This window comes from Manduca sexta, chromosome 26, assembly GCF_014839805.1.
Source record: "Manduca sexta isolate Smith_Timp_Sample1 chromosome 26, JHU_Msex_v1.0, whole genome shotgun sequence".
Taxonomy (NCBI): domain Eukaryota; kingdom Metazoa; phylum Arthropoda; class Insecta; order Lepidoptera; family Sphingidae; genus Manduca; species Manduca sexta.
The window spans coordinates 18,627,617-18,642,241 of NC_051140.1; the positions used below are offsets into that span (position 1 = coordinate 18,627,617).

The 14,625-nt window shown below is 34.9% G+C and overlaps 1 protein-coding gene across 1 annotated transcript in view; it reads right to left on the bottom strand.

The window, feature by feature from the left end:
- Positions 1–1,151: 1,151 nt before the first annotated feature.
- Positions 1,152–14,625, bottom strand: part of LOC115453250 (netrin receptor UNC5C-like) — an 81,850-nt gene continuing 68,376 nt past the window's right edge. Inside the window, exons 8-12 of the mRNA XM_037443493.1 lie at positions 6,425–6,562; positions 5,519–5,666; positions 5,067–5,188; positions 4,436–4,669; positions 1,152–3,400 (exon numbers count right to left, since the gene is read on the bottom strand). Of these exons, the coding sequence (XP_037299390.1) occupies positions 2,229–3,400; positions 4,436–4,669; positions 5,067–5,188; positions 5,519–5,666; positions 6,425–6,562 (1,814 nt within the window). The 3' untranslated portion in view covers positions 1,152–2,228. The remainder of the gene's footprint in view (positions 3,401–4,435; positions 4,670–5,066; positions 5,189–5,518; positions 5,667–6,424; positions 6,563–14,625) is intronic.

Genomic DNA, 14,625 nt, shown 5'->3' on the forward strand with positions numbered 1-14,625 from the left:
ATCTTAGTTTGTGACAAGTGTGAAGTACTCTTCAATCTGCTTTGTCTTGGTTGTCACGGCAGGAATTTGGAGTTTCTTTATTGTAATAACACGAACGAATGTTCATGCCCTTTCGTTATGCTTTGTTTCTGTTTGCGTATTGACAATGAGGCGCCATGTTTTAATTGTTTGATGTTAATTTAGGTATATTTTAATGTTGATTTGTAGCTTTTTAAACTTGAAAGTGACTAATTTAAGTCGGCTGATGTTAGAGTTCAGACATTCTCTGTATTGTCAAATATTCTCCAGATTTATGCTTTTTTACCTACTAGTTACACATCGTCTGACCTCAATACATACATATCGCTTCTTTGCTTCAATAACGTAAAATTCCACAATATTCAAGATTCCAAAATATTGAATGTAACACATTATTAAAGCAAAGAGGCGACATGGTTCGTCTGCCTAAGATCCACTACTATTTGACTGTTGATTTTCTTAGGCAGTGATGATCTCGTATCATTAAGTGACAAATATATTTGTTATGGTATGCTTTGCGTTTTAAAACATTTAAGCATGTTTGGAACTTTTCTAAAATCAGGAAAATAAAACAAAAACTACACAGTTAAACATAATTTATTTCATATTATTTTAAGTATCACAGATCCATTTATTTTAATAGTCATCACTTTAACAAAAATATAATAATATGTCGTCTACTGCAACGCGTCATGATTTACGGTGTTACTACTGTCATGCTAAAGTATTTACATTTATTTATATACAGGTATAGGTGAAAATGCGTTTCGCATACGGTAAATCTTATATTCTAGAAGGTTCTGTGGTTCTAGCAAAAATGGCGCGTAACCTAAAAGTTTCGGTCATCTGGCAGTGTAGGTATCGGATTGAATGAACGAAATGAATGAATTCACTGTATAAAACTAAAGGCAGTGTTGGTTAGTGATTGAACGAACGAATATATTATAATAAATTCGTAAATATAAAAAGCACATTTTTATTAGAACCACATTTACAGTTAATTCAAATAAGTATTTGCATATATTTATTTAGAGTACATTACCTGCAAGGAACAGCTACTGTGACGTAAGCTTGTGCGCAGCTATAATCGATTTAATAATAATCGAATAATCGAGTAATCGATTTAGTATCTCTTATTAGTAAGTATTGAATATTTTATGACGACGAACATGTATTTGACCTAAATGTAAAATTATCTGACAATTAGTAAGCTATGTTTAAAAATCGATGTATTCGGTTTATATATGTATACTGGGGTCGGTATTTGAATCGTTACTGATACTGGTAAAGTACTGAAAGGATTTTTATCCTATGTCACTGCTGTTAGAGATATATCCATTAAAATTACGATTACAATTTTTAAGTATTGAATTGATGCTTTTATATAATTTGTGTCGTATACTGATGGCTATTCCGAACATCGACGAATTACGATAATCGCTATGGGCATAGGCATAGCGTAAATGTATGTGTAAAAATGCTTTGTTTGTACTCTCTATAAAGATAGGAATAAAGTAAGACCATTACCTCATTATTTCATTTTTATGGAGCAACGCACACTCCGGGAAAACGGAAAGAAAGCACATAAAAGTGGTAAAATACTGCTTCACAATAATAACATTGTAGCCGCCTTTTGTATTCTCTTTTTCTACGGGCTATATCAGTAATTCATATAAATTTTATTTTGATGACGATTTCGTAGTATATATAGTTTCAATGCTTGGCATAGCCACCTAGATTATTTAAGTGAATCACGTGACGACTGAAGTTGACTAACACAATAATAACATACAAAATCTTCGCAATCAGATAAACGTTTAGCCCGTATAACAGCTCAGAAATATAACATGACGCATCAATTTGGCACAAAGTTCAAATAATATGCAAACAATGGAGAATTCATGCACATCCCAAACACTCGGAAACACTATAAAAAAATTAACAAATCAACCAACCGACCTAGCGTCGATGTTGTTCTTTAAAAGACGTTTTAGGCACTATTATTGCTACTATTATATAATTTATCCATCGCTTATCTACAGCGTAGAATAATGCTATACAAAATATACTACCAAAGATTTTACATTAGGCCGTCGGCCTTCCAAACTATTCTTTCTCTAATATAACATTGACCCTACAAACAAATCCACAATATTTCACAATTTACTCACAACAGTCCATTAAAATATTCAATATTAATAAGTATTGATTCATAACCAAGAGGGCCGGCCTTGGAGGAGGTCGGCTGCGTCGTGTCTGTCCATCTGACGGAGAGCTGCTGCGAGGGCCGCTGTGGCCCCAGCTCCCCTCTCCCTGCACTCCCAAAGCTCCAGAATAGCTTCTGTAGGTGAGTTCTTGGTAGCAAACCAAGTGGTGTACCTGTCCACACCAAGTCTCGAAGCTAAAGCCCTCCAGTCATTCCCACGGGCGTTAGGAGGGTCCAGAATCGAGCACAATTGCCTCTTAATCCTTCCACTCAGTTTGAATGGTCCTTCTCCTGCGCATTCGTTGACTCCTGTTTCGTTGACAGTGATGCTTCTTTTCACGCTATCGTTCCCATCTTCACTTCTGCACATCCTAGCTTCGAGTAAATTCTCCGTAATGTTGAAACTACGCTGGGACTCCGCGCGTGGTGACCTACCTCGTGGCGACCGGCTCCTCACGTCCTCCAGCGATATTCGGAATGTCTGTTTGTAAGATGGATTGGTTCGCTGGCACGCTGATACACTGAAGTCTATGTTGTCGCAGTCATGAGTACGTTCGAGCACGAAGCTGCAATGGAGCGCGTTATAGTTGGAACTCCAAACGTGATTAAAAGGTATTTCTTGGTAACCGATACCCGGCTTAGCTTTCCAACCAGGACTGACGTGTTCCAAATTCAAACATAAATTGGAGCCGCCATCTTGGAATAGCAACGTCTTAGGACGCTCGAGTAACACGCCGCCTAACTTCTTCTCTTGTTCCTGACAGTAGTACGCGGCGCATGGGGTGTCTTCAAACACATAAAGCCTAATATTATATTCGGAACAAGTTTCATTCAGCACTGCTGGAGCGTATATTGCTAACTGAAGCGCCTTTACCGCTTTCCCGTTGAAACTCTCGCCGACCAGTACGAAGGTGGACAGCATGTCGGTAACAAGGAATATTTTGTCGTTATCGAGCTGCGTGAAGACCGGAGTATTAATAGTTTCTTGTCCGAGACCTACGATCTTCTTCCACTGAGGCTGAGCGCTATCCTTGTTGCTATGGTCGATGGCGTACAGGGACAGGTTCCAGAAGCCGTGCTTGAGGCTGGCGCAGTGTGGCATTTGCAGGATGAGCGACTTGTTTAATTGAAGGCGGGGTGGGCCGCATTTAACCACCGGGCTCAGTTGCGTGATACCTGCGGGCCGGAATTTGTTCTGTACTGAGATAGTCTCGGCAAACGCGCCTCGGGCAGCGATATTTTTTACATAGCACAAATTATACCTCAACGATTCATAGTGTAATTACACACCGTTTAAAATTATCTTTGAAATTACTCCATATCGTATCGCAAAATCAATTTGTTTTTATTGAACGCGGCACAATGTTAAATCGACCATAAATATTCATGACAGTTTTGATGATTTAGGGTTTAAATTGAACGTTAAAGGTTATTAAATAAACTAATTTATATTCTGTCTGAACGGGAATTGGATGTTATCAAAATGTTAAATAAATAGAGTCTGGTACGTGTCTTTAAATTGGAAATTTTCAACAAATTATATAGAGGTTTAAATTGCTAAAGTTGGCAACCGTTCATTGCTTACTTTGTATTTTTTGTTATCGCTATCTCGGCTTTAAAGTTGGTTTTATCCTGTCAGTGGTGAATGTTGCCTTGGGATATGTTATAAGTACCTTTTTCAAAGTAAAATGTTAACATTTATCTAACCCGTATCATCAAAATTGCGTACATCGTAGAGTAAACAGGGTGAAGAGAACTCATGCGGTAAAAATAAATGAAGCTTCAATTGCGATTACGATACAAACAAAATAATTGAATACAAAAATAAAAATGCATTTTTTGAATACAATTTATCATAAAGTTGTAGCAAATGAACATTTAATGATGTATGATTTATTGTTTTATTTTATGTTTCTTTTCTTTTAATTTTGTATCAATATAATGCAATTTGTTCTTATCTTTGTAGTAAATTGTGGATAACGCTGTGGGCTATACACTTTATATTTAAATATTGATACAGTAATAACCGTATGTAAATTTTGTTGTGTATCTGTTTGTTATCCCAAAATAAATAAAGAAATATAGTTCCTTTTACCCCTTGATTAGGTACCCCATTTGACGTTAATTGTTTTAAAAGACCTTTGCAATTTCCATCAATTTTATATTTGTATCATGAAAAACCCGAACAAACTTATCTCTATCAAATATTACCTTTCCCAAGTCTCGGTCTGTATCGATCGTCTTTTACAACAGCGACGTATATCTGTTCTCTTCGTCCCCTACTAAAGGCTCCTTCAGGAACGGATAAGGCTACTCCCGCAGCCGGCAAGGCAAGTCTTGCACCAGCTCCCGAAACACACATGGATTGAGATGTGGGTGAGTTTGACACGAGTTCCGCTAGTTGGAGTGTTACTGACTCATTTGCCGCGTCGTACATGGATCCGGCTAGAAAGGAAACTGTATGTTAGTGCGGGGTTGGGTTACGGAAAACTTTTGGGAGATATGAAGCTGTGCTTTGGAATTGTTACATTTCACATGATAGCAGAATGAAGGTCGCTTGCCTAGGCATACGCTTTTATACTTGATGAAGCAGCCGAGGTGATGATGATGAGAGGACTAAAACTTATAAAAATAAAATTTTGTAATTTCCTACCGACATTTCGAAGACTGCAACCTTCAAGGTCACGGAGGTCATAGGGATTAATTAAATAAGCTCCATAAGTTTTATTACAATTGAACTCGGAACCTTACTACTTTCAAGTAAAGTACTACTACACTAATAAGGCACATTATCTGACAAGATAGTGTTTTTGGTGACGATAAAGCTATTAAGCGAACTCACAGCTAGTAAAGCAGCTTGAGGCTGAATGCTCGGATTCACTGTAGGGCTTGCTGTCGTAATCGTCGCTCTGGCCCTTGCTCGAGGCGCAGGGCGTGATCTGATGGTCCACTGGAGACGCGTAACTGCAACAAATTAGCCTGTTTAGACGAGCTTGGAATAACTGTTAAGAATGTTGAATTGATTCGTGAGTCTAATACAGTAAATGAGGAAATGTGCAATTGATGTCAAATTGCTGAGCATTGAGACTCACATGGTTATATACATACGGATGATGATTGTTAACTGTAGTTTATTATAGAGCTATCAATTTCAAATTTGTTGTTACATATCTAGATGATCGTGATGGATATCATCAGGCATTAAAATTTCTCTTTTAGTTATTTGGTGAAATAAAAACATTAAAAAACGAAAATCTCGCTATATATAAAATAAAATATATTGACTTCGTGTACCTGTTGGTCAGATGTGGTACGTCGTAATGATGTTCAGCTCTGCTGTCTGGCTGCGGGTGCTCGTATCTTGGAGGTCGGTGCTGCATCAGGTCAGGAGCTAAAGATAGCGACTGCTTCTCTACCGCCGGGTACATCTCCGGTTGGAAATCTAGTAGAAAACGATGAAATTTTATCAATATGTTATCCATCGTTTTGTGTACATGTATTTTATCAATTTCCTGTTGTATGTTAAATAATCTATTGTAATATCAGTTTGCCGAAATCATTATTTTGTTCTTAGAAATCGAATTAGTTATTTTTTATTTAGGTAACAAAATACATAACAATTAACACAACAATAACTGTTAAAAAAACAATCTTAATCCTGTATTCCAGACATAACATCAAAACTTTTAAAAATGACTCCCAAAATAAATTGCGGTTTTGAGGCAATAAAAATATCGACATCCACTCGATGTTTGGTGTCAACAGCGATGACGTTTAATGGCACGATAATCGGTTTTCATGGAACCGCGGTGGTCGGTGAATCGTTTTGTTTCTTTCGTGCGATAAAAACTTTCATCTGATGGGATAAATATTTACTTTCAAACTTGGTGATATGATCTGGAGGAATAAAAGAAAACTTTGTAATAAATAGATGCATAATGCAAAGAAACACGAGGTAGGGATAAGATGAAATACTAGCAGCCACATTTCGAGATTTCTTCAACACTGTCACAGGTGACGTGACTGTTAGGGAAAATACTTTATCTCATTGAAATGTAACTTTAAGGTAGCTTCTCTGACTAGGAAATCGAAGCTGGGACCTTAGTTTCACAGACCATTTACACTTTCAAAAATTTTTTGACAAAGATCTACGCCAACTATTCAATAAAGTACTTTCAAAGGGCCTATGTATTAACTAACCAGTCCTAGTCATGGTGTAGAGTGAATGATCCCTGGTCTTCCTCTGCAGGAGTTTGTAGACGACTGCAGCACCAGCAAGGAACACCACCACGGCAACTGCGATGCCGATGTACAGTGGAATGTCGCTGTGAGCTGCCACTGTAGAAGGATTAAGATTATTGGATGATGTGATACTTGTAATAGGTGTATGTAGTTGTTGGTGTTAGGTTTTTTATATCAATAATGTAAAATATAGTTTAATGACTAGATAAGGTTTGTTTGATTAGTATTATGACTAAACAAAAACGCTAGTAAAACTACTTCGAACATTACAATGCGACATCAGATGTTAATTCTGGTAATGAGTAATCAGTGGCTACAACATCATTTTGAAACCTACCGGTACCTTATAGGTGACAGACAAGTAGACTCTTATAAAAGACCCACCATGTAGTAAAAATAATATAACAAAATCAACGATCGTAAAATTTTAGTCCATTCACAATGAGATGAAATAAGCATGAAAGAATCACCTATTGTCTCTGGTGTAAACATAAAAATACCCACAAAACCACATTTACAGATTCAGAACACAATTCTACAGTTTAACAAGCTCACAAAGGGACATAAATTCTGAAAACTCCCAACAAAATTTTATTACTCGACTAGCCTTTACTCGTGCCTTTGTCCTTGTGTATTTTTACGTGATAAAAATTAGTACAGAATATGTCCAAAAGCCTGTCTACCTGTGTGCCAAATTTTATGTATTTTTTTATGCGAACATGGCAAAGTTATTCTAATGCACCTGATGGTAAGTGAAGTTGGGTCCAATAGAATGTGCACTGACGAAAGATACCCCTGGACGGTCGACACAAATATGTTGTAACCGGATATACACAGGCTGATCCCGGAACGAAACAGACTCGCATGGGCTATTATGGCGGGTTTTCACACCTTATGTACAGTGGTCGCCCTTTGGGCGGATATAAAATATATCCTACCACCAGCAAAACACCAAAAGTACCACTGTTTGGTGGGTATAGTAACATAATATAGTATATATAGTATAAATGGCGTACAACATACAGACATATTCGAAAACTTTCACATTTATATTATTAATAGAATGGCAGAATGCACTGTCCCACATTACAGTCTCAGCGGGTGAACCAAAAAAATATCTAAAAAACACTTCTATAAATGGAAAAAATTTAAACACCTGTTTGTGATAATATTTTAAGTTGTAGTAATAAAATGAAATTATGAACGTTTGGTTATGGTTGATGAAGTTGGTTGGTATTTTTGTAGACATAAGGGATATAATTGTATGCAATTTGATGTAGTGGGATGAATTTAAAGTTTGTTTTTGTTAGGTGCAGTACACACTGGGTTTCGGTCGTATAGTTTTATGGAATTTTTATAGTTTTACGTGAAATTGACTTTTGAATCTACATAGTTAAATGCTTCATAAAATGCAAGATCTCATTTAATTTTAAGATTTTTTTATGTTAATAAGTTAAACAAACATATTAAAATATGTTTGCGTGTTTTACGATGTCTTTGTATATAAAATTAACTAATTATTTACATTTATAATAATCGAACGTTTTCTGGTTTCTTAGTCTCCTTTTCATGTTGATACGGATATATGTCCAAATCAGATTCTAGTTACATGCTCTTGAAATTATGAACTGAATGCAACTAAATTACTAAGCTCCTTTTTTGGCTACAATTCTAATTTTATCAAGAATTTTTTAGTCTCAAATTTGCTTTCCAGCTCAACTTTACTTCGTAGCAAAAAAGTAAGTAAAAATCAAATTAAAATACCGTTTATTAGATTTGAGCTTTTCTAAAACAGTATTTCCAAAGGCAGATAAAACTTCTCTCGTTTCATTGTGAACAAAACTTTACCAAAATTCGAACACAGGCAGCGAACCCCTACATTATTTATGTCATCGCATCTCAAAGTTTACGACACACGACGCGACTTAACGATAATATTTTTTGTAATAACGTGTTGTGAATGCCGCGGCTTAACGACCCGACGACGACACTTCTAAAAATGATACAACTTAAGAATATAATTGAAAATTGCTTTTAAATCAAGTCAAATTTTAATATAATATTGCTATTTTGATTAAACAGGCTTGCGTAGTTCAAACTGATGAGAGATGTTATTAATGTCTTTAGATGATAATTATGGAAAAGTACTAAAGTATCTATGCATTTTTTTAAAGGATGTATTGAGGTATAATACCCAAGATAACTTGTAGTTAATAAGCTACGACAAAACGGTGTATATGAAGAGTAGGAAATAGATGAGTGTTTCATCCCTAATAGTAAATAATATTAGGTTTATAATCCTTAAGGATCCTATATTAAAAATAAGAGAATCCGATAAAAATGTTGAACATTAAACTTCGAAGTACAAATTCATTCATAAAGAACGAATGGAATAATGATATTCATTCAATAATCCCGATAGCAATTTCAAGCTTTGAGCGCATAATTAAAAACAAGCCGAGCTCAGTTATAACGTAGTTACACTTGACGGTTTGTTACATCCAGTTTTAATTCATCCATTCGGTTTCAATTTGAAATGAAAAGAAAATTGAATTACATTTTAATATTACACATTTTTAGAATGAATAGGGATTATCAATGTATAAAATAACCGTTATTTTTCATTCATTCCAAATTCAAAATTAACAAACGAAAATGCTTGTTTCACAGCGTGAGAGCGGTGTTACATTTGGCGTTGACGTGCAACATCCTGTTTTACGTTCGTTCATTCATTCACTCGTTCGCCTTTAATTCGAAGAGAGAATGTGGGTCAATATTTATGGCTCGCTAATGATCACTTACCGTCATGAACGGAGTGCCTCAGAGAAGCGCCGAGAATATACGGTCGGTACAAAAGGAGCATACCGTTGTTTTTTCTTTCCATTTACACAATTTAGTTGATAGCACTTTATAGTTGGTATGGTCTTGGTATTTTCAAGACTGGTATTTTTAACAGCAAGTGCAATAGCTTTTGTATGAACTAATGATCGGTATTGAAGTCTAGTAGTTGATGCATTTCATAGAGTTAATGGTCTGATAGATAAAAACAACTATTTTTTTATACACGGTCATTTTGAAATTGCGTTCTTAAATTAAGCTATATACTTTTTTTAAAATAACACTATAATAAGCTACGCTAAGCGTAGAAGTGAAATAAAAAGTTAAATTTTTGAAGAAGAAACAAATAATAATTAAGAATAATTTAAAAATGTTGAATATCCTAATGCTACTATTGCTACGCCGACAGATATCGTTGAAGCGGCAACATCTCACTTTCAGTCAAAAATATACTCACGCACACACCATATTAGCTCTTAACTATGAAGTGTTAAAAAAAAATTAAAAATTAAAATCGGTCCAAAACATTTGTTATTCATGATGATTTTTGACACGATCTTAGCAGAGATAAAGACGAGTAAGTAGATTATTTTTAATAACGCCAAGATGACCCTGCTATTGTTGAACAACGCGACAATATAGTGTAGTTTTGGTAAACCTGTAACTGCATGTATTTAGTTGGTGCCAAATAAATATTTTTATTTTTTTCGGTATATTTCAATTTTGAATTACGAACTAATGGCACCATACTGCGGTGATATATTGCATACCTATTTTAATCCTAACAAAGCTCTTACTGGCACCACTGTCCTTCAAACTATCTGATGACTCAGTATGACCAGCTCAGCGAGTGACTTGCACGTCATTCAGTTCCAAATGAGTCATTCGGGGATCAATTTGTGCTGCATGTTTAAGTAACTAGCAATTTAAATCGGATAATAAATGCTATTCAATCATTATTTGATTAATGTAATGTTTTACATTGATTACCTCATGGCCTAATTGTACTGCATGCGTGGTAAGGCAGCTCTGAGGTTTTGGGTTTGAATCCCGGTTCGGGCAAAGTGATATTTGGGTTTTTTTGCTAAGTATCAGTTCGGAGACTGGAATATGTGCCCGATATGGCGGTAGGCTCGCCCCCTATCACATCATAGGGCGGAACGTACTTGGCAAAAAGTGAGTGCCTTGGTTATCCTTCTGCATACCCCTTCGGGGATAAGTGCGTAAAATGTGTGTGTAATATTTAACAGACATTAAGTCAAAAGACCAATTGTCTTAATTATTTTAGGGGCAATAGACTTTTACCCCACCTAGTAATTTAAAATATTTCTAACCAAATTTTTATTATAACACCCAATTAAGCGAATGAACATTTTTGTAAGGTAACCGTCGGGTTAACACGGATGTCCGATAAATAATTTAACTATTGGATGCTGATTTACATTCAGCCTGCGCTTTGAGTTAGCAATCTGGTCACGTGACATCGGCTGCTATGTGTCGCGTATAGACGTTTAATACCAGGATTTTGTCAGAAGTTATTGGTATTGCTTTTTCGTGGTAATGGTTTGAGGTTTTAAGGTATTCGAGGTGTACGATAGAGTTTAATTGAAGTAGGTCTGTAAAGGTGCCTCCACTTAATTACTATGTATGTTTCCCAATAGTTTCAAAGTAATTTAAATTTGTGTAATTTTTTATGAATGTCAACCTTACCATTAAACTTAAATTAAAGCTAAACTATTGAGTTTTCTGTGTTTTTTTTTTACCTAAATAAGAGAATAGTTGGCCTGAACAATGACCATAATAGTTGGAATCAGTGCTTCGTAAATTTAGGGATAATAATTATTCAGAAATTGGGCTATTATATGTTTTGGATTGAACTTACGATTCAATCCAAAACATGTATTTGTTTACCGCTATTTGTCATAGATAACCAAAAATTATCCGAACACCTATCAAACCTCTGACCTTTTAACAAACAAACCTAAGGTTTCAAGATTTATCTCCATGAATAAAAACATTTTCTCACCATTTAAAATAGTAATAAAACACCCATACATATCCATACATAAAACATACAAAAGAATTCAAATTGAATGCATGGTGTGTTCAATTGTAATTCTATAGATATTTATCGAAGTGACAATGAATGGTTTATTGGCGCCATTACAATTTTACTTTTTAAAATTCTTTTTTTACAAGACAAATGGGATGATGGTGCGGTTTTGAATGAGTTATATTTGTGTGTAAACTTTGTGGTTTATATTTATTTTTTAAAGACCTTGTAATGCCACATTTGTATTTTGAATGTATAATTTTTAAATAATATATTAATTTATTAAAAAAATCCACTATCTAAAACCTATGTTTTAATATATTTTTTTCTGATTGTTATTAGAATTTCATCGTGAATAAATAAAATGTTGAAAATTTTCTGTCACATTTCTCATTACAGATTATAGCTACGAAACCAATAAAAGCATTTCGCAATAACATACGCAGTACTTTATATGATATAAACAAGCTCGAGCTGACCAATGTTTGGAATTCAATAAATCATCTAAACATCCGCTCCTGAGTTTCATATCACGTAATGGAAACCACATAATACGCTACTGGAATTAATTTACGACTATTTCGAAATTCGTATTTAAAATATCGTATTAGATGTTTTAGGTGTTGATTAGTGTGATATATGACAAATATTTATAACGTATTTATATTTGAATATATTAGCTTTATTTTATAACGTAGGACGTCATGTTGTATACTATGTTTGCTTATTGTAAGAACAGGCCCGACTCAACATTATATTGTGCAGCATTTACGCTTTTTTAATAAAGTAATTACCTATTACAAAATTGTTAATTTGTGGGAATCATCAAAAAACTCATGCCTGTTTGCAACATTTTTTATTTTTCCTTTTTTTCATGCTAAGTATAGGTTTCATTTCTGACTTATCTTTAACAAGTTCAATTTTATAGCAATTAAAAAAAAGGTTGTAAACAGGAATGAGTTTTTTGACCATTCCCACAAATTTCAATTTTGGAAAAGGTCATTGTTTTATTATTAATAAATATTATTCGGTATCCAAAATCAACAAATCATATGTCCTGTAGAAATAACGTTCTTTTTAATACAGACACTGCGCCAAACAAAATGATTTAGCGGGAAAAACGCTCGTTCCCACATGGCACTTGTTTTAGCCCCGTGAAATCCTTTTAACCTAGTTTTATGTACTCGTAGCTCTGCGGAAAAGCTTCAATCGGGAATGCGTGATATAAACGATTGGGATATTTTTTTTTGACACAGGTGAGGTGGGAGTATACTTGCTGGAAATTATATCGTAACTTTTAATTAAAACATACTAGTGGCTTTGTCTGTGAGGAGGTTTTCTTGGAACAATCGTCGCATAGTAATTTTAGCGATAAGAATCAGTATATGTTTATCCAGGTCTCAGGTCTGGTCAAATTTGTGTACCGATATACACTCAAATTTAATCAACGGTTTCTGCGTATACTTTTAGCAAACAACTTAACAAACTTCTTCACAAAACTTTCATAGTTATCATACTAAAATACTGTTGGATTATTGTTGATCTCTTAGTGCATACATTCTCTTATAAAACTATCCAAGGCACTTAAGGGCACTTAATGCGAACCTAAGCAAACTTCGTTTTATTTTATATATACTAAATTCTTATCCGTCAAACTGTTTGTATTTCAACTTCAAAACACTCGGAGCTGTGTAAATATGCCTACGCACTTAGTGCACATGGCTGACATTGCGCAAGATCTAGGCATCCGAGACTTTCACAAACACGCTTGAATTCAGCGCATAAACTTTCATCTAGGAATTCAATTCGCGTTTGTAGAGCAGGCCGGCGTAATTCTGGCGACTGTAAGACGTAGGATCGTTGGTGAACAATTTTGACTAAATTTACCTTCGGGCTCAATGTAGTTTTCTTGCTATATGATAAAATAAATATGATAGGACCATGTCTTTGGAAGTTAGTAGTATCAAATCTGTTTCAATATTCCTATAATAGTGTCATACACAAGTGTAGTAGACAACAGCCCTTTTGTAGTATGTCGTAAGACTGTCTATTAAAAAAAATGAAAGGTCCGAACACTATTCATTGACGTTATGTTACCATCGTCACCATATTGCTTTATAAAACAGTATGAAAGCGGTAAAAACTACTCAAAGGGCGTAAACATTTGTCAGTGCCAATCCTAGATTGAAGATAGCAATCCAATCGAAAACAAACGCATGTCGCTGGAATTACGTGGTAGGGGGCCTGGAATTAAATGCAACCGCATCCGAACGAATGTCAACCTTAGAGAAATTGGAATAGAATGTAAATTTGAACGGTGAAGCAAGCGAGAATGCGTTCGCGAACTCCCGCTGAGTCCACTCGGCGAAATCACAACAAATCATTTACGGGAACCACCTCTTGTAATGACCGCATCGCATATAAATTGGATTTTACTGTTGTTTGTTTGTGCATCTTTTCATATTAATAAAATATTGAAGGTGATTAATACGTTCATATTAAAAGGGACGAAAAATACGTGGTTATTGGGTTCGAAGCATTTTTAATCCACTACGTGAAATCTTTTGTATTTCTGACAGCAAAATATTTTGTGTATGGATAGAATGTACCTAAACATTATACTGACATTATACGAGATATAACATCAGGATGAACAGCGTAGTGCAATAATATGTAATTTAGTATTCAAAGTTGGATGGTGTTGCTACTGTAATAAAAATGAATAAAAAGAAATTTGATTCTGAAATATTTATCGATGAAAGTTGAGATAATAATTAAATTAGTTTTTATGGCTTTCTACAGAGAAGTTATGGCGTCTGTTTCTGCGGTCAAAGGTCCGTATAGATATTATTTTTTATCTGCACATAAATCCAGCTTTACGGTGCAAATGTATGTCATTGGAATAATGTCTTTCATGATTAGTGACGTCATGTGAGGTGTGTTGCCGATTCAGTTGTTTTTTAATGACGCGATCAAATTGTTTCTATGATGGCTTGCCCCGGACTTTAAATTATTAGTACAGGACGCTGTAATGCCCTCGAAAGGTTATCTATTGATTTTTTTTATTAATATTAATTCTAATTGTATACAATATGAGCTCATGTTTTATACCCGAATGGTTAGGCAGAGACGCAACTAGTACCAATTTTCGCGTGTTTTTCTTCCTATGATGTGATTATAATTGATATGGGGCGAGTCTATCACAATATTCGGCACCAATTCCATACTATGAGTACAACTACGCCGCTGAGACAGTAAATTCTCATAT